This window comes from Rattus norvegicus, chromosome X (genome assembly GCF_036323735.1).
Source record: "Rattus norvegicus strain BN/NHsdMcwi chromosome X, GRCr8, whole genome shotgun sequence".
Classification (NCBI taxonomy): Eukaryota; Metazoa; Chordata; class Mammalia; order Rodentia; family Muridae; genus Rattus; species Rattus norvegicus.
In genome coordinates this window covers 107,991,087-108,011,421 of record NC_086039.1, presented here as the reverse complement: position 1 = coordinate 108,011,421, position 20,335 = coordinate 107,991,087, and the positions used below count along the sequence as shown (strand labels likewise).

The window sequence follows — 20,335 nt, the reverse complement described above, 5'->3', positions numbered from 1 at the left end:
AGTTCCAAGGCATCCAGCACCCTTTTCTGACCAACAACAGGGCTCCTGTGCACACGTGGTACTCACAACACACCCACACACACGCACACTCACACTTAAAAATCCACGTAACTGCATACTTAGCAAAATGGCCAAAATGAATAACAATGACAGCAATAACAACAAATAATAACAACAAATAATGGTGAGGACGCCGTGACACTGGAACACAGCAACATTTTTGTATGGGAGCGAAAAGTGGCATACCTGGTCTTCGAGTCAGTCTGAATTTCTTATAAAACTCATCATAACATGAACATATGACTTGTCAGTTGGACCTTGTCTCAGACAAATGAGTCATATTAATGAAAATATCTATAAAATTTCATTTCTTGCTTATTAACATTTTTGTTAATGAAAAAATTGTATTTTCATATACATGCAACACTATATTTTGTTCATATACCTCCATTGTATGCTCTTGTGTCTTCTTCATATTTTCAGTTCCTTAGGCACAGATACCAAATTCTGGAAACAGCTTAGTTATATTGCAATAAGTAGGTGATAAAGGAAATTATGGTACTATGGAATATCACTGAGCAATGAAAAGGGAAAGGTCTGTCAATTTATGCATATGTATAATGTATATAAATACAGCAATCTGAATGGATCTCCAGATATTTGTTCTAAGTACAAAAAAGGCAATTCCAATAGTATGGTTTTTTTTTTTTTAAATTTTATACAACGTCGTTTTTTGAGGCAGGATGGTGTTTAACAAGTGATCCTCCCTTTAGCCTTTAGAGTGTAGAGATTATAGATGTGTGCCACTGTGGCCATTTTCTTTAAAACCTTTAAAATTATGAAGACATACCAAACGGTAAATGAATACACATAGTTGGAAAGCACAAAAGTGGTTCTCCCATTGTAAAGGAGTTGCAAACTAGAAGAGTACACAGCTAGGCAAGTGTTACACAAGGAAGCCTTGTGATAATGAAATTCTACATCTGAACTGTGCTGTTAATCACATGAACCTCCATATCTGATAACACTTCACAGTACCTACAAATGAGTCCATGTAAAACTATCGAAATCGAAGTAAGGCACATGGATTATATCCCTGCCAATTTCCTGGTTAGGGTACTGTATTAGAGTTATGCAAGGCAGAAACTGGGTGAAGAGTACAAAGGGCCTCTCTAGTTTGGAGAAGTGCACAGTAATCTGAAGTTTCTCAAAAGAGAAAGAAACAGTGGGGTACATGCTGTTTACACAGCATATTATCTGAACTTCATTTCAAGTATTATTACGATTATTCGTTTTGTGTGAGGAAAACTTGAATATTTTCCTTTCACATGAAAAATGAAAAGCAATGGAAACCACTGCATTTCTTTTTTGTAACTCTGTTATTGGGAAAAGCCGCACCCAAAAAAGGGCGACTTTTACTTCTGCTATGACACTTCTTAGCCATATTGAGGTTATGGGAGAGTTTTGGGGGAAGGATTGTGGGCCACAGAAGGGAAGAGAACCCCACAGCAAGACCAACAGAGTCAACTAACCTGGGCCCTTGGCCTTTGAGAGCTCTCTGATACTGAAATGGTAACCAAAGAATATACGTAGGCTGGACCTAGGCCTCCCTGCACACATGCAGCAGATGTGCTGCTTGGTCTTCCTGTGGGTCCCATACAACTGCAGCACGGACTATCCCAAAAGCTGCAGGCAGACCATGGAGTCCATTCCCCAACAGGGCAGCCTTGTCTGGATTCAGTGAGAGAGGATGCATCATAATCAGGGCCAAAGGAAGTAGGTGTAGGGTGATAAACCCAGGGGAGGCCTCACCCCCTCAGGGGAGGGGGGAGGGGGAGGGACTGTGTGAGGGAGGTACCTGGATGGGAAACAGCATTTGGGCTGTAAATAAAATTTAAAAACAAACAAACAAAAGTAATTTTAATTCTACATGACTGAAGAACACTTGATGGTTTCAAGCATAGAAAATATTTTTGAAGGGAAGCCTAAACATATTAGGAAATAGTTGAGAATAACCCATCTACCTAACACAGAAACACTGGTTAGCACGAAGTACTCAGTTGCTTTGTTCAACTAGTATGTTTTGCTTATTTTTTTTCTTTTTTTCTGAGCTGGGGACCGAACCCAGGGCCTTGCACTCTACCATTGAGCTAAATCCCCAACCCCTTGCTTATTTTTATATCAGGTAAACATGTATGCTATTAATGAGGGGAGGGGGTTATTAAAATAAAACAGGGAGGAAGAGCAAGACTGTAAAGGCTTTGGACGGGAAAGAAATAGTTGAGTAAGTTTAGAAATGGAGGCAGAACATGGAGGAAGTGTAAGCAATGCTGTGTCTTGCCTTAAGCCACTTTCTGATTCACTGTACTGACCAGGGGTTAAGAGCATAGAGTATTCATGTTTAAAGGAGTGGTTGCTTTTAAAAGTTCTGATGGTTTTCACTTAAGAGACCCATACTCTTAAATTATAAGCAGCAACCTTACCTTCCTGGATTTTTCCTTTGGTTTTGAAATCAGCCTTATGTTTAATTGAATTTCATTTTCTATGTGAAATAAAGTATAGTTTTCTTAAAGTCCCTGTTCATTTTTTCCCTTTAAAATAGTGAGCAGGGAACCAGTGGGATGGCTCAGCAGATAAAGGCAGTTGCCGTCAAGTCTGATGACCTGAGTCTGATCCCTGGGACTGACTCAGACAGTGGAAGGAGACAAACAACTCCTGAAAGTTGTCCTGTGATCTGCACTACATTTCTGCTCTGACTCCAGCATGAGCATGTGTGAGTGTCTACGTGTCTGGACACACATACATGTACACAAGCACACATACACTTGCACACATACACAATCACAAGCACCCGTACCCAAACACGTACACATACACACACAGGCAGCACACGAAAAAATGAAATAATGGAACCAAATTTCAATTATATATACCAATATATAGGATGCAGTGATAATAGACAATATTTAGAAAGTACATAATTAAAAATATACTTGGATTTGGAACATAAATATTTTTTTCAATATAATTTCATGTACTATGCTACACAAGCATTGCCATCAATCCTGTGAGAGGCAACTCTAAGGTACTATCAGTGACTAAAGTTAGCCAGCAATTTATTATTTTTTTTTTATTAACTTGAGTATTTCTTATATACATTTCGAGTGTTATTCCCTTTCCCAGTTTCCGGGCAAACATCCCCCTCCCCCCTCCCCTTCCTTATGGGTGTTCCCCTCCCAACCCTCCCCCCATTGCCGCCCTCCCCCCATAGACTAGTTCACTGTGGGTTCAGTCTTAGCAGGACCCAGGGCTTCCCCTTCCACTGGTGCTCTTACTAGGATATTCATTGCTACCTATGGGGTCAGAGTCCAGGGTCAGTCCATGTATAGTCTTTAGGTAGTGGCTTAGTCCCTGGAAGCTCTGGTTGCTTGGCATTGTTGTACTTTTGGGGTCTCGAGCCCCTTCAAGCTCTTCCAGTTCTTTCTCTGATTCCTTCAATAGGGGACCTATTCTCAGTTCAGTGGTTTGCTGCTGGCATTCGCCTCTATATTTGCTGTATTCTGGCTGTGTCTCTCAGGAGCTATCTACATCCGGCTCCTGTCGGTCTGCACTTCTTTGCTTCATCCATCTTGTCTAATTGGGTGGCTGTATATGTATGGGCCACATGTGGGGCAGGCTCTGAATGGGTGTTCCTTCAGTCTCTGTTTTAATCTTTGCCTCTCCCTTCCCTGCCAAGGGTATTCTTTTTCCTCATTTAAAGAAGGAGTGAAGCATTCACATTTTGATCATCCGTCTTGAGTTTCGTTTGTTCTAGGGATCTAGGGTAATTCAAGCATTTGGGCTAATAGCCACTTATCAATGAGTGCATACCATGTATGTCTTTCTGTGATTGGGTTAGCTCACTCAGGATGATATTTTCCAGTTCCAACCATTTGCCTATGAATTTCATAAACTCGTTGTTTTTGATAGCTGAGTAATATTCCATTGTGTAGATGTACCACATTTTCTGTATCCATTCCTCTGTTGAAGGGCATCTGGGTTCTTTCCAGCTTCTGGCTATTATAAATAAGGCTGCAATGAACATAGTGGAGCACGTGTCTCTTTTATATGTTGAGGCATCTTTTGGGTATATGCCCAAGAGAGGTATAGCTGGATCCTCAGGCAGTTCAATGTCCAATTTTCTGAGGAACCTCCAGACTGATTTCCAGAATGGTTTTACCAGTCTGCAATCCCACCAACAATGGAGGAGTGTTCCTCTTTCTCCACATCCTCGCCAGCATCTGCTGTCACCTGAGTTTTTGATCTTAGCCAATCGCACTGGTGTGAGGTGAAATCTCAGGGTTGTTTTGATTTGCATTTCCCTTATGACTAAAGATGTTGAACATTTCTTTAGGTGTTTCTCAGCCATTCGGCATTCCTCAGCTGTGAATTCTTTGTTTAGCTCTGAACCCCATTTTTTAATAGGGTTATTTGTTTCCCTGCGGTCTAACTTCTTGAGTTCTTTGTATATTTTGGAAATAAGGCCTCTATCTGTTGTAGGATTGGTAAAGATCTTTTCCCAATCTGTTGGTTGCCGTTTTGTCCTAACCACAGTGTCCTTTGCCTTACAGAAGCTTTGCAGTTTTATGAGATCCCATTTGTCGATTCTTGATCTTAGAGCATAAGCCATTGGTGTTTTGTTCAGGAAATTTTTTCCAGTGCCCATGTGTTCCAGATGCTTCCCTAGTTTTTCTTCTATTAGTTTGAGTGTGTCTGGTTTGATGTGGAGGTCCTTGATCCACTTGGACTTAAGCTTTGTACAGGGTGATAAGCATGGATCGATCTGCATTCTTCTACATGTTGCCCTCCAGTTGAACCAGCACCATTTGCTGAAAATGCTATCTTTTTTCCATTGGATGGTTTTGGCTCCTTTGTCAAAAATCAAGTGACCATAGGTGTGTGGGTTCATTTCTGGGTCTTCAATTCTATTCCATTGGTCTATCTGTCTGTCTCTGTACCAATACCATGCAGTTTTTATCACTATTGCTCTGTAATACTGCTTGAGTTCAGGGATAGTGATTCCCCCTGAAGTCCTTTTATTGTTGAGGATTGCTTTAGCTATCCTGGGTTTTTTGTTATTCCAGATGAATTTGCAAATTGTTCTGTCTAACTCTTTGAAGAATTGGATTGGTATTTTGATGGGGATTGCATTGAATCTGTAGATTGCTTTTGGTAAAATGGCCATTTTTACCATATTAATCCTGCCAATCCATGAGCATGGGAGATCTTTCCATCTTCTGAGGTCTTCTTCAATTTCTTTCCTCAGTGTCTTGAAGTTCTTATTGTACAGATCTTTTACTTGCTTGGTTAAAGTCACACCGAGGTATTTTATATTATTTGGGTCTATTATGAATGGTGTCGTTTCCCTAATTTCTTTCTCGGCTTGTTTCTCTTTTGTATAGAGGAAGGCAACTGATTTATTTGAGTTAATTTTATACCCAGCCACTTTGCTGAAGTTGTTTATCAGCTTTAGTAGTTCTCTGGTGGAACTTTTGGGATCACTTAAATATACTATCATGTCATCTGCAAATAGTGATATTTTGACCTCTTCTTTTCCGATCTGTATCCCTTTGATCTCCTTTTGTTGTCTGATTGCTCTGGCTAGAACTTCAAGAACTATATTGAATAAGTAGGGAGAGAGTGGGCAGCCTTGTCTAGTCCCTGATTTTAGTGGGATTGCTTCAAGTTTCTCTCCATTTAGTTTAATGTTAGCAACTGGTTTGCTGTATATGGCTTTTACTATGTTTAGGTATGGGCCTTGAATTCCTATTCTTTCCAGGACTTTTATCATGAAGGGGTGTTGAATTTTGTCAAATGCTTTCTCAGCATCTAATGAAATGATCATGTGGTTCTGTTCTTTCAGTTTGTTTATATAATGGATCACGTTGATGGTTTTCCGTATATTAAACCATCCCTGCATGCCTGGGATGAAGCCTACTTGATCATGGTGGATGATTGTTTTGATGTGCTCTTGAATTCGGTTTGCCAGAATTTTATTGAGTATTTTTGCGTCGATATTCATAAGGGAAATTGGTCTGAAGTTCTCTTTCTTTGTTGTGTCTTTGTGTGGTTTAGGTATAAGAGTAATTGTGGCTTCGTAGAAGGAATTCGGTAGGGCTCCATCTGTTTCAATTTTGTGGAATAGTTTGGATAATATTGGTATGAGGTCTTCTATGAAGGTTTGATAGAATTCTGCACTAAACCCGTCTGGACCTGGGCTCTTTTTGGTTGGGAGACCTTTAATGACTGCTTCTATTTCCTTAGGAGTTATGGGGTTGTTTAACTGGTTTATCTGTTCCTGATTTAACTTCGATACCTGGTATCTGTCTAGGAAATTGTCCATTTCCTGAAGATTTTCAAATTTTGTTGAATATAGGTTTTTATAGTAAGATCTGATGATTTTTTGAATTTCCTCCGAATCTGTAGTTATGTCTCCCTTTTCATTTCTGATTTTGTTAATTTGGACACACTCTCTGTGTCCTCTCGTTAGTCTGGCTAAGGGTTTATCTATCTTGTTGATTTTCTCAAAGAACCAACTTTTGGTTCTGTTGATTCTTTCTATGGTCCTTTTTGTTTCTACTTGGTTGATTTCAGCTCTGAGTTTGATTATTTCCTGCCTTCTACTCCTCCTGGGTGTATTTGCTTCTTTTTGTTCTAGAGCTTTTAGGTGTGCTGTCAAGCTGCTGACATATGCTCTTTCCTGTTTCTTTCTGCAGGCACTCAGCGCTATGAGTTTTCCTCTTAGCACAGCTTTCATTGTGTCCCATAAGTTTGAGTATGTTGTATCTTCATTTTCATTAAATTCTAAAAAGCTTTTAATTTCTTTCTTTATTTCTTCCTTGACCAGGTTATCATTGAGTAGAGCATTGTTCAATTTCCACGTATATGTGGGCATTCTTCCCTTATTGTTATTGAAGACCAGTTTTAGGCCGTGGTGGTCCGATAGCACGCATGGGATTATTTCTATCTTTCTGTACCTGTTGAGGCCCGTTTTTTGACCAATTATATGGTCAATTTTGGAGAAAGTACCATGAGGAGCTGAGAAGAAGGTATATCCTTTTGCTTTAGGATAGAATGTTCTATAAATATCCGTTAAGTCCATTTGGCTCATGACTTCTCTTAGTCTGTCTACATCACTGTTTAATTTCTGTTTCCATGATCTGTCCATTGATGAGAGTGGGGTGTTGAAATCTCCCACTATTATTGTGTGAGGTGCAATGTGTGTTTTGAGCTTTAGTAAGGTTTCTTTTACATATGTAGGTGCCCTTGTATTTGGGGCATAGATATTTAGGATTGAGAGTTCATCTTGGTTGATTTTTCCTTTGATGAATATGAAGTGTCCTTCCTTATCTTTTTTGATGACTTTTAGTTGGAAATTGATTTTATTTGATATTAGAATGTTAGCCAGCAATTTAAACATTGCTTGAGGACTGGCCACATACAAAATAATGGTTTCAATAAGCACATTCATGTTTTATATACCATCTTAATCTCATGGGCATGTATCCATAAAAGAATTACTCTCTGCTTTTATTCTAGAAAGTTATTCACATCTTTAAATGCCTGCCTTTAAAACAATCAAATACGTAGATTTTTGTTATATTCAAATCTGCTTGGCTCACCTTGTCCAACTGAGTATCTTGGTGTTCTCTCTCTTCCCTTTTTTCTTTCTTTCCTCCCCTTGGTGTTCCTTAATTGAAAAGAGTTGCCATATGGTGTCAGAAGACACTGGAAATTTCACTTCCGTTGCCATTGTGACAAGTTACCATTTAAATGTGCTTGAAATGAAAATGAAAGTGATTGCACTGTCCAAAACAAATGTTCAGCATGCTCTCTGTTGAGCCTTCCTTTATAAGATTGGGACAAAACAAAGTTTAAAAAGCCATTTGCTGTGTAATCTGATTGTACAGTGGCTTGAGGAAGGGAATGTCACTGGAACTTCAACATGTGATGAATAAAGCAAGTCATATTGTGAAGGTGTGGGTAAATCTGGCTTACATTTCAAAAGGGAGATGTAAGGTATTTATAATGCAGTGCTACACCAAAGGCTGAGAGATCACTGAAGGGAGGGTGGAAAGGTTGAGTTAGAGAATGAGGACATTTGCTGTAATATAATGTCTTGCTGTAAGATAATGTCTTCTTAAAAAATGTAAGTGGACGACAGAGTGAATCTGGGAGTTGTCAAGATCAGTGGGACAGGATTATGATCAAAATATGCTGTATGAACGCCTCAAAGTGTTAAAAATATTATGTTATTTAAAAACATACTGTCTGAGTTCCTTATGGTGAAGATCATAAAGAGAATTTGCCTCTTCTAAAGCCACACCCCTCCTCCTCAAGCAGGAGGGAATGCAAGCCCTACTTCTATAAATAAGCATGCATTACTGTAAAATAAGTGGGCATTTTAAAGTCTCGTTTAATTACTTAGTTGTGGTCTGTGCCTCTGTGTGTTATATGTGAGAGAGACAGAGAAAATAGAGAGAATGAGAGAGCGAGAGCGAGAGCGAGAGCGAGAGCGAGAGCGAGAGCGAGAGCGCGCGCGCGCGCGCGCGCGAGAGAGAGAGAGAGAGAGAGAGAGAGAGAGAGAGAATGAGAGAATGAGAGAATGAGAGAATGAGAGAATGAGAGAGAATGAGGGAGAGACTGCACATGTGGATGTTTCAGGACAACTTATGGGAGGTGGATCTCTTTGGCTAAGTTATATGTGAGTCCCAGGTAATAAACTCAAGCTATGAGATGTGGCCTCAGTTGCCTTTTCCCAAATAAGCCAACTCATGCCCATAAGTGAGAATTTGTTATTATGGAGGACAGTAGAAAATTAAGCTCAGGATTTTCTTTACAGAAATCATTCACATATTTGTTGCCAAAGTCCAGCTTCAGCTTAGAGAGGGCTTCTGAGGAAGGGGTGTCTAGGAGTGCAAAACAAATGATTCAGAATCAAATAGTAGGTCCAAGGTGACGACATATGTGCTCCTCGAGACAGGTTTCCAGAAGGCAATTTAGCTCTCTCTACACACTTGCTTCTCTGGAGATCTCTAGACAAATCTCTCTCTAGTTAATGTTTAACACAGTTCTCCAAGCAGTTCTCTCTTGCTATTTTAAAAATTTCTCTGGATGCTCATCTCTTACAGATCATAAGCCCAGTCTTTTACTTTACATACCAATCCAGTCATTTACTCCAGGTTCCCTTTTGACTATCCTATGAATCAGCATCCCATGACCCCAGCCCTTTGACTCCTAGCACACAGCAAGCACACATTTTTTTAACATTGCAAAAGAATTCAGAGATCTGCCTGCCTCTGTTAAGCACAGAAATGAGCATTTCTACCATGCCTAGACCTAACCTTGCTCTGCCCCAGGTCCACCCTGAGTTCAGGAATCTGTCTGCCTTTGTAAGCATAAACAAACAAACAAAAAAAACCCCCAACTTAGCTGGGTGGGATCTGCTATGATCACCATTCCCTAAATCTCTTTATCTCCTTCCTTAGTAATGTTCTGACAAGCTGGCTCACAGAGCAGCTGCCTCTGTTCTTTCAGATCTATGAAGATCCTTCTACAATTCGTATTGCATCCTTGTATTTTACATAGTTGAGAAATTATATTTTTGAACCCGTGTTTTTAGCGTTGTTTTCTACAGCCTTAAGGGCGGTCCTGAAGGTCCCAGAGTTTACCATTTTGCTGAGACGTTAGCCACACCTCCGCCTCCCTGACTCATGCTGTCTCTGCTTATCATGGAGTCACTAATGTTAACAGGGAGGACATTCCTTGAAGGAAGAACATAAAATATATACATTATTATACAAAAATGTCTCATGCCCCAGCAGCCATCAAGACTGATAAAGGCCCATGACTGCTGCTCTTGTTCCAGGGGCAGGAACCATGTCATTCTGTCCTTACCAATGCCATGCTGGATCTAGCATAAGATCACATCCTGCTCTTTCAGATTACTGAAATTTGGTTCCCAGAATATGCCTTGGGAAACTCACAACCACCTGTAACTCCAGCTCCAGTGCATCCAATGCCCTCTTCTGTCCTCCACAGGTACCTGCATTCATATTCACAATTCTGCCCACCCGAAGACTCGGAGCCATACAATAAAACCAATCTTTAAAAACTATAGGTCTTTCTGTTTCTATTTTAAAGGCATATATTTCTAGAAAAAAATACCTTTACAAAATCTGCTAACATGGCTAAAATGGGTCAATGTTTAGACCACTTTTTTTCCTTTCATAGAGTAGGAAGCAGGCCTTCTGCCTTTTAAAAATAACTTCAGATTTTGTGTGTGATGTTGAGGAACAAACACGGGGCCTTGCATAAGGCCAACCACTGCTACACAGCCACAGCCCATGAGTACTTTCACTTTTTTCCTTTCAGAGACAGATTTCGGGGCTTATTATGTAAATAATATGGTTGCCCAGGGGAGGTGGACAGGAATCTGTCTATCCAATCAGATATCTCTCTTTACTAATAATACCGTTTAAATTTCACCCATAAATTAACACCATGGCAGGGATTAACTCACTGAAAGAAATCTGATCAGTCCTCTCAGTCAGTCTAGCACTTAGCACACTGACAGACCCAGAGTACAATCTCATTGAAGTGTGAATAAGCGTGAGTGAGTAAATTAGACTATGAGGATGAGTAAATGAAGGGCAGATGATATTCAATGATAAGAGTACTTACCTAGCATTGTCCCCAGTGCCACAAAGAACAAATGAGGCAGAAAGTGAAATATCCCCTTCCTGCCAAAAAGCTAAATATTACCTCCCTCATGATTCTATCTATAGCTATGTGAGGGCGATAAAACCCAACATTTTTTAGGCTCCTCAGCTTAATGATGCTCTCCAGGCTACTAACAGTGTTCTTTTTGATCTCTGGCTGCTCCCCTGCAACTATTTGGTGCCTCCTCTTTAGCTGGCAGTCAGGGACATGACTTCTTTGTGAGGCTGCTTCTATATAAAGCTCTGGCAAGAGGAACTGCCTAGATTGCCACCAGCGATCCACATAGCTGCCTAGAGTACTGCACCCACACAGGGTCACAGAGTGAGGGAAGCAGATTGCAGTGCCTATCTAGTTTCACGGCACTTCTTTTGGAGTTGTTACTCTTCCACAATAAGCTATTGTCAGTGCATTGATCTGCCCCATGCTATGGGAAATTGGGTAGAGCATTCAGAAGTTCATTCATTCTTATTACTGCTCAAGTTTAATGTGGGAGATTAGCACATAAACGAACAAGAAGTAGTGAGATGTCTAAGAACCTTCAGAGACTAGAAGCTTTTCTAAGTAATAGAAAAAGTGACTGTTTCCTGAAAACTATCCTTGTCTGTTCATCAAAGTAGATAAAGCAATACCTCTCCTTGGATTTATTTTAGGAGCAAGTCGTTTGTGTTATTGTATTGATTGAAAATGGTAAAGCTGCATTTGTATTTTGTTGAATGTTTAAGGAGGATGGAGAGATGGCTCAGCAGTTAAGAGGATTTGCTATTCTTCAAAAGGACCCAGTTTTCCCAGCACCCATGCCAGGCAGCTCACAATAGCCTATAATTCCAATTGAAGGGGTTTCAAGGCACTCTTGCAGCCTCCCCAGGTACATTCATAAACCTACACATAGACAACAGACAGACAGACAGGCACATAGATATTCATAGACATATTCAGAAGGCCCTCAAAGCTAATAAAATATTAGCATGTGAAGAAGCCATGTAAATCATTTGAATTACATATGTAGTTTTTTGAACATGAATGCGTTTCCTGTACAAAATTGCAGCTTTTAGTTTGGCACTCAGATATAATGTGATTTGTTTTTAATTATGGAATGAATACTTGCCTTTCCCCAACAGTAAAATCTTACATTCTAAAATCTCTTGTTTAAAATTATCCAGTTAGAGAAAAGACTGAAAGAGCTGAAGGGGTTTCTAACACCATAGGAAGAACAACAATATCAACCAACCAGACCCCCCCCCCCCAGAGCTCCCAGGGACTAAACCACCAACCAGAGAATACACATGGAGGGATCCATGGCTCCAGCTGCATATGTAGCAGAGGATGGCCTTGTTGGGCACCAATGGGAGGAGAAGTCCTTGGTCTGGCCAAAGCTTGGACCCCCACAGTGTAGGGGAATGTCAGGGCAGGGAGGCAGGAGGGAGTAGGTAGGTGGAAGTAGAAGAATCCTCATAGAAGCAGGGGGAGGGGGAAGGGAGTATGGGAGAGGTGGGAAAGGGGATAACATTTGAAATGTAAATACATAAAATATCCAAGAAAAGTAAAGTTTAAAAAAATAAAATAAAATTATCCAAATACTTGTTTTCATAAGATTTGACTATATTTGAAAATAATTTTATAAATGAAAAGTTGTATTTTCTTCATTCTTATAAGCTCAAACAGTAGTAAAAATTAAATGTACAAGAGCATGCCCCTTGTTCACTTCTACCAATACAGATAAGCTGGGTAGCCTACAGATGCATCTCTGAAGATGGAGATAGACACAGGTCATTATTCTTTTTTTCTCAATCCTCCAAAGAAAAGTTCCAAGTACAAATATCTTTTTTTTTTATTAACTTGAGTATTTCTTATATACATTTCGAGTGTTATTCCCTTTCCCGGTTTCCGGGCAAACATCCCCCACCCCCTTCCCCTTCCTTATGGGTGTTCCCCTCCCAACCCTCCCCCCATTGCCGCCCTCCCCCCATAGACTAGTTCACTGTGGGTTCAGTCTTAGCAGGACCCAGGGCTTCCCCTTCCACTGGTGCTCTTACTAGGATATTCATTGCTACCTATGGGGTCAGAGTCCAGGGTCAGTCCATGTATAGTCTTTAGGTAGTGGCTTAGTCCCTGGAAGCTCTGGTTGCTTGGCATTGTTGTACTTTTGGGGTCTCGAGCCCCTTCAAGCTCTTCCAGTTCTTTCTCTGATTCCTTCAATAGGGGACCTATTCTCAGTTCAGTGGTTTGCTGCTGGCATTCGCCTCTATATTTGCTGTATTCTGGCTGTGTCTCTCAGGAGCGATCTACATCCGGCTCCTGTCGGCCTGCACTTCTTTGCTTCATCCATCTTGTCTAATTGGGTGGCTGTATATGTATGGGCCACATGTGGGGCAGGCTCTGAATGGGTGTTCCTTCAGTCTCTGTTTTAATCTTTGCCTCTCCCTTCCCTGCCAAGGGTATTCTTTTTCCTCATTTAAAGAAGGAGTGAAGCATTCACATTTTGATCATCCGTCTTGAGTTTCCTTTGTTCTAGGGATCTAGGGTAATTCAAGCATTTGGGCTAATAGCCACTTATCAATGAGTGCATACCATGTATGTCTTTCTGTGATTGGGTTAGCTCACTCAGGATGATATTTTCCAGTTCCAACCATTTGCCTACGAATTTCATAAACTCGTTGTTTTTGATAGCTGAGTAATATTCCATTGTGTAGATGTACCACATTTTCTGTATCCATTCCTCTGTTGAAGGGCATCTGGGTTCTTTCCAGCTTCTGGCTATTATAAATAAGGCTGCGATGAACATAGTGGAGCACGTGTCTCTTTTATATGTTGAGGCATCTTTTGGGTATATGCCCAAGAGAGGTATAGCTGGATCATCAGGCAGTTCAATGTCCAATTTTCTGAGGAACCTCCAGACTGATTTCCAGAATGGTTTTACCAGTCTGCAATCCCACCAACAATGGAGGAGTGTTCCTCTTTCTCCACATCCTCGCCAGCATCTGCTGTCACCTGAGTTTTTGATCTTAGCCAATCGCACTGGTGTGAGGTGAAATCTCAGGGTTGTTTTGATTTGCATTTCCCTTATGACTAAAGATGTTGAACATTTCTTTAGGTGTTTCTCAGCCATTCGGCATTCCTCAGCTGTGAATTCTTTGTTTAGCTCTGAACCCCATTTTTTAATAGGGTTATTTGTTTCCCTGCGGTCTAACTTCTTGAGTTCTTTGTATATTTTGGAAATAAGGCCTCTATCTGTTGTAGGATTGGTAAAGATCTTTTCCCAATCTGTTGGTTGCCGTTTTGTCCTAACCACAGTGTCCTTTGCCTTACAGAAGCTTTGCAGTTTTATGAGATCCCATTTGTCGATTCTTGATCTTAGAGCATAAGCCATTGGTGTTTTGTTCAGGAAATTTTTTCCAGTGCCCATGTGTTCCAGATGCTTCCCTAGTTTTTCTTCTATTAGTTTGAGTGTGTCTGGTTTGATGTGGAGGTCCTTGATCCACTTGGACTTAAGCTTTGTACAGGGTGATAAGGATGGATCGATCTGCATTCTTCTACATGTTGCCCTCCAGTTGAACCAGCACCATTTGCTGAAAATACTATCTTTTTTCCATTGGATGATTTTGGCTCCTTTGTCAAAAATCAAGTGACCATAGGTGTGTGGGTTCATTTCTGGGTCTTCAATTCTATTCCATTGGTCTATCTGTCTGTTTCTGTACCAATACCATGCAGTTTTTATCACTATTGCTCTGTAATACTGCTTGAGTTCAGGGATAGTGATTCCCCCTGAAGTCCTTTTATTGTTGAGGATAGCTTTAGCTATCCTGGGTTTTTTGTTATTCCAGATGAATTTGCAAATTGTTCTGTCTAACTCTTTGAAGAATTGGATTGGTATTTTGATGGGGATTGCATTGAATCTGTAGATTGCTTTTGGTAAAATGGCCATTTTTACCATATTAATCCTGCCAATCCATGAGCATGGGAGATCTTTCCATCTTCTGAGGTCTTCTTCAATTTCTTTCCTCAGTGTCTTGAAGTTCTTATTGTACAGATCTTTTACTTGCTTGGTTAAAGTCACACCGAGGTACTTTATATTATTTGGGTCTATTATGAAGGGTGTCGTTTCCCTAATTTCTTTCTCGGCTTGTTTCTCTTTTGTATAGAGGAAGGCAACTGATTTATTTGAGTTAATTTTATACCCAGCCACTTTGCTGAAGTTGTTTATCAGCTTTAGTAGTTCTCTGGTGGAACTTTTGGGATCACTTAAATATACTATCATGTCATCTGCAAATAGTGATATTTTGACCTCTTCTTTTCCGATCTGTATCCCTTTGATCTCCTTTTGTTGTCTGATTGCTCTGGCTAGAACTTCAAGAACTATATTGAATAAGTAGGGAGAGAGTGGGCAGCCTTGTCTAGTCCCTGATTTTAGTGGGATTGCTTCAAGTTTCTCTCCATTTAGTTTAATGTTAGCAGCTGGTTTGCTGTATATGGCTTTTACTATGTTTAGGTATGGGCCTTGAATTCCTATTCTTTCCAGGACTTTTATCATGAAGGGGTGTTGAATTTTGTCAAATGCTTTCTCAGCATCTAATGAAATGATCATGTGGTTCTGTTCTTTCAGTTTGTTTATATAATGGATCACGTTGATGGTTTTCCGTATATTAAACCATCCCTGCATGCCTGGGATGAAGCCTACTTGATCATGGTGGATGATTGTTTTGATGTGCTCTTGAATTCGGTTTGCCAGAATTTTATTGAGTATTTTTGCGTCGATATTCATAAGGGAAATTGGTCTGAAGTTCTCTTTCTTTGTTGTGTCTTTGTGTGGTTTAGGTATAAGAGTAATTGTGGCTTCATAGAAGGAATTCGGTAGGGCTCCATCTGTTTCAATTTTGTGGAATAGTTTGGATAATATTGGTATGAGGTCTTCTATGAAGGTTTGATAGAATTCTGCACTAAACCCGTCTGGACCTGGGCTCTTTTTGGTTGGGAGACCTTTAATGACTGCTTCTATTTCCTTAGGAGTTATGGGGTTGTTTAACTGGTTTATCTGTTCCTGATTTAACTTCGATACCTGGTATCTGTCTAGGAAATTGTCCATTTCCTGAAGATTTTCAAATTTTGTTGAATATAGGTTTTTATAGTAAGATCTGATGATTTTTTGAATTTCCTCCGAATCTGTAGTTATGTCTCCCTTTTCATTTCTGATTTTGTTAATTTGGACACACTCTCTGTGTCCTCTCGTTAGTCTGGCTAAGGGTTTATCTATCTTGTTGATTTTCTCAAAGAACCAACTTTTGGTTCTGTTGATTCTTTCTATGGTCCTTTTTGTTTCTACTTGGTTGATTTCAGCTCTGAGTTTGATTATTTCCTGCCTTCTACTCCTCCTGGGTGTATTTGCTTCTTTTTGTTCTAGAGCTTTTAGGTGTGCTGTCAAGCTGCTGACATATGCTCTTTCCTGTTTCTTTCTGCAGGCACTCAGCGCTATGAGTTTTCCTCTTAGCACAGCTTTCATTGTGTCCCATAAGTTTGAGTATGTTGTATCTTCATTTTCATTAAATTCTAAAAAGTTTTTAATTTCTTTCTTTATTTCTTCCTTGACCAGGTTATCATTGAGTAGAGCATTGTTCAATTTCCACGTATATGTGGGCATTCTTCCCTTATTGTTATTGAAGACCAGTTTTAGGCCGTGGTGGTCCAATAGCACGCATGGGATTATTTCTATCTTTCTGTACCTGTTGAGGCCCGTTTTTTGACCAATTATATGGTCAATTTTGGAGAAAGTACCATGAGGAGCTGAGAAGAAGGTATATCCTTTTGCTTTAGGATAGAATGTTCTATAAATATCCGTTAAGTCCATTTGGCTCATGACTTCTCTTAGTCTGTCTACATCACTGTTTACTTTCTGTTTCCATGATCTGTCCATTGATGAGAGTGGGGTGTTGAAATCTCCCACTATTATTGTGTGAGGTGCAATGTGTGTTTTGAGCTTTAGTAAGGTTTCTTTTACATATGTAGGTGCCCTTGTATTTGGGGCATAGATATTTAGGATTGAGAGTTCATCTTGGTTGATTTTTTTCTTTGATGAATATGAAGTGTCCTTCCTTATCTTTTTTGATGACTTTTAGTTGGAAATTGATTTTATTTGATATTAGAATGGCTACTCCAGCTTGCTTCTTCTGACCATTTGCTTGGAAAGTTGTTTTCCAGCCTTTCACTCTGAGGTAGTGTCTGTCTTTGTCTCTGAGGTGTGTTTCCTGTAGGCAGCAGAATGCAGGGTCCTCGTTGCGTATCCAGTTTGTTAATCTATGTCTTTTTATTGGGGAGTTGAGGCCATTGATATTGAGAGATATTAAGGAATAGTGATTATTGCTTCCCGTTATATTCATATTTGATGTGAGGTTATGTTTGTGTGCTTTCATTCTCTTTGTTTTGTTGCCAAGACGATTAGTTTCTTGCTTCTTCTAGGGTATAGCTTGCCTCCTTATGTTGGGCTTTACCATTTATTATCCTTTGTAGTGCTGGATTTGTAGAAAGATATTGTGTAAATTTGGTTTTGTCATGGAATATCTTGGTTTCTCCATCAATGTTAATTGAGAGTTTTGCTGGATACAGTAACCTGGGCTGGCATTTGTGTTCTCTTAGGGTCTGTATAACATCAGTCCAGGATCTTCTGGCCTTCATAGTTTCTGGCCAGAAGTCTGGTGTGATTCTGATAGGTCTCCCTTTATATGTTACTTGACCTTTTTCCCTTACTGCTTTTAATATTCTTTCTTTATTTTGTGCGTTTGGTGTTTTGACAATTATGTGACGGGAGGTGTTTCTTTTCTGGTCCAATCTATTTGGAGTTCTGTAGGCTTCCTGTATGTCTATGGGTATCTCTTTTTTTAGGTTAGGGAAGTTTTCTTCTATGATTTTGTTGAAGATATTTACTGGTCCTTTGAGCTGGGAGTCTTCACTCTCTTCTATACCTATTATCCTTAGGTTTGATCTTCTCATTGAGTCCTGGATTTCCTGTATGTTTTGGACCAGTAGCTTTTTCCGCTTTACATTATCTTTGACAGTTGAGTCAATGATTTCTATGGAATCTTCTGCTCCTGAGATTCTCTCTTCCATCTCTTGTATTCTGTTGGTGAAGCTTGTATCTACAGCTCCTTGTCTCTTCTTTTGGTTTTCTATATCCAGGGTTGTTTCCATGTGTTCTTTCTTGATTGCTTCTATTTCCATTTTTAATTCCTTCAACTGTTTGATTGTGTTTTCCTGGAATTCTTTCAGGGATTTTTGCGATTCCTCTCTGTAGGCTTTTACTTGTTTATTAATGTTTTCCTGTGCTTCCCTAAGTGTGTTCAGGTCTTTCCTGAAGTCCTCCAGCATCATGATCAAATATGATTTTGAAACTAGATCTTGCTTTTCTGGTGTGTTTGGATATTCCATGTTTGTTTTGGTGGGAGAATTGGGCTCCGATGATGCCATGTAGTCTTGGTTTCTGTTGCTTGGGTTCCTGCGCTTGCCTCTCGCCATCAGATTATCTCTAGTGTTACTTTGTTCTGCTATTTCTGACAGTGGCTAGACTGTCCTATAAGCCTGTGTGTCAGGAGTGCTGTATACCTGTTTTCCTCTCTTTCAGTCAGTTATGGGGACAGAGTGTTCTGCTTTCGGGCGTGTAGTTTTTCCTCTCTACAGGTCTTCAGCTGTTCCTGTGGGCCTGTGTCTTGAGTTCACCAGGCAGCTTTCTTGCAGCAGAAAATTTGGTCTTACCTGTGGTCCCGAGGCTCAGGTTTGCTCGTGGGGTGCTGTCCAGGGGCTCTCTGCAGCGGCAGCAACCAGGAAGACCTGTGCCGCCCCTTCCGGGAGCTTCAGTGCACCAGGGTTCCAGATGGTCTTTGGCTTTTTCCTCTGGCGTCCGAGATGTGTGTGCAGGGAGCAGTCTCTTCTGGTTTCCCAGGCCTGTCTGCCTCTCTGAAGGTTTAGCTCTCCCTCCCACGGGATTTGGGTGCAGAGAACTGTTTATCCGGTCTGTTTCCTTCAGGGTCCGGCGGTGTCTGTGGCAGGGGTCCTGCCGCTCCTGGGCCCTCCCCCACGGGAGCCCAGAGGCCTTATACAGTTTCCTCTTGGGCCAGGGATGTGGGCAGGGGTGAGCAGTGTTGGTGGTCTCTTCCGCTCTGCAGCCTCAGGAGTGCCCACCTGACCAGGCGGTTGGGTCTCTCTCTCACCGGGTCTGGGAGCAGAGAGCTGCTGTGGGCCGGGATCCGCGGGTGTGGGACTTCCGGTAAACACAGAACGTGCCCGGTTCTAGAGAAATTCTGCTTCCGTGTGTCCCAAGCTCACCAGGCAGCTTTCTTGCAGCAGAAAATTTGGTCTTACCTGTGGTCCCGAGCCTCAGGTTTGCTCGTGGGGTGCTGTCCAGGGGCTCTCTGCAGCGGCAGCAACCAGGAAGACCTGTGCCGCCCCTTCCGGGAGCTTCAGTGCACCAGGGTTCCAGATGGTCTTTGGCTTTTTCCTCTGGCGTCCGAGATGTGTGTGCAGGGAGCAGTCTCTTCTGGTTTCCCAGGCCTGTCTGCCTCTCTGAAGGTTTAGCTCTCCCTCCCACGGGATTTGGGTGCAGAGAACTGTTTATCCGGTCTGTTTCCTTCAGGGTCCGGCGGTGTCTGTGGCAGGGGTCCTGCCGCTCCTGGGCCCTCCCCCACGGGAGCCCAGAGGCCTTATACAGTTTCCTCTTGGGCCAGGGATGTGGGCAGGGGTGAGCAGTGTTGGTGGTCTCTTCCGCTCTGCAGCCTCAGGAGTGCCCACCTGACCAGGCGGTTGGGTCTCTCTCTCACCGGGTCTAAGTACAAATATCTTAAGTGGCAATATTTCACCAATTTGCTTCTTTGGCCAAACTATGCATTGCTCTATAATTATTTTTATTTTAGATACCAGGATTGATTAAACCCAGGGCCTTGCACTTGCTAGGCAAGTACTTTACCATTGTACTACATGTCCAGATATGGAATTACATTTTGAAACCCAAAGTTGGGCTGTGGAGATGGTGCAAAGAGCAGAGGGCAAGCATAAGGACAGAATCCACATGAAAGCTGAGTAGCCACTGTGGCTCACACATAAACCCGGTGAATAGAACATGGGAAGTGGGGCAAGCTGACTGGCCAGAGTATTCAAAACAATGAGCTTTGGGTTCAGTGAGATATCTGTTTCAATATGGAAGGTACAGGGTGATGACAAGACAGTGTCAACCTTCTCAAACTTCAACAAGCACATGCACATGCACTCATATTCATGTAACCATGCATATATATGAAATATATATACAGAACCAAACACCAATAAAGGAATCACAATGTAATGATTTCATTGTGTTTTGTTTTATATTTGTTTGAGTCATTTTCTTCTTTCTTTGTTTCTTTTCTTTTGTGGGAGCTTTGTATTTTGATAAAGTAAGAGTTAAGAGAACTTTTTGAAATTTGTCCTTCCCAGGTTATATATCCCATGTTAACTTTTCATCACTGCAACAAACGACTGAAATATCCCCTTACACAGAAAAACAGCTAGATTGGATTAGTGGATTTAGAGCTTTTGGTTCACAGCACTTTGGTCTCAT

At 41.0% G+C, this 20,335-nt stretch overlaps 1 protein-coding gene across 2 annotated transcripts in view; it reads right to left on the bottom strand.

Annotated features, from left to right (window-relative positions):
• Rnf128 (ring finger protein 128) overlaps positions 1–20,335 on the bottom strand; it is a 118,065-nt gene that overhangs the window by 75,616 nt on the left and 22,114 nt on the right. Inside the window, exon 1 of one of the 2 annotated variants that reach the window (XM_039099714.2) lies at positions 10,723–10,906. The exons of the other annotated variant lie outside the window; for it this stretch is intronic. Within the exon in view, the coding sequence (XP_038955642.1) occupies positions 10,723–10,729 (7 nt within the window). The 5' untranslated portion in view covers positions 10,730–10,906. Of the gene's footprint in view, positions 1–10,722; positions 10,907–20,335 lie in introns of those variants that run through there. 2 annotated transcript variants of the gene reach the window in all.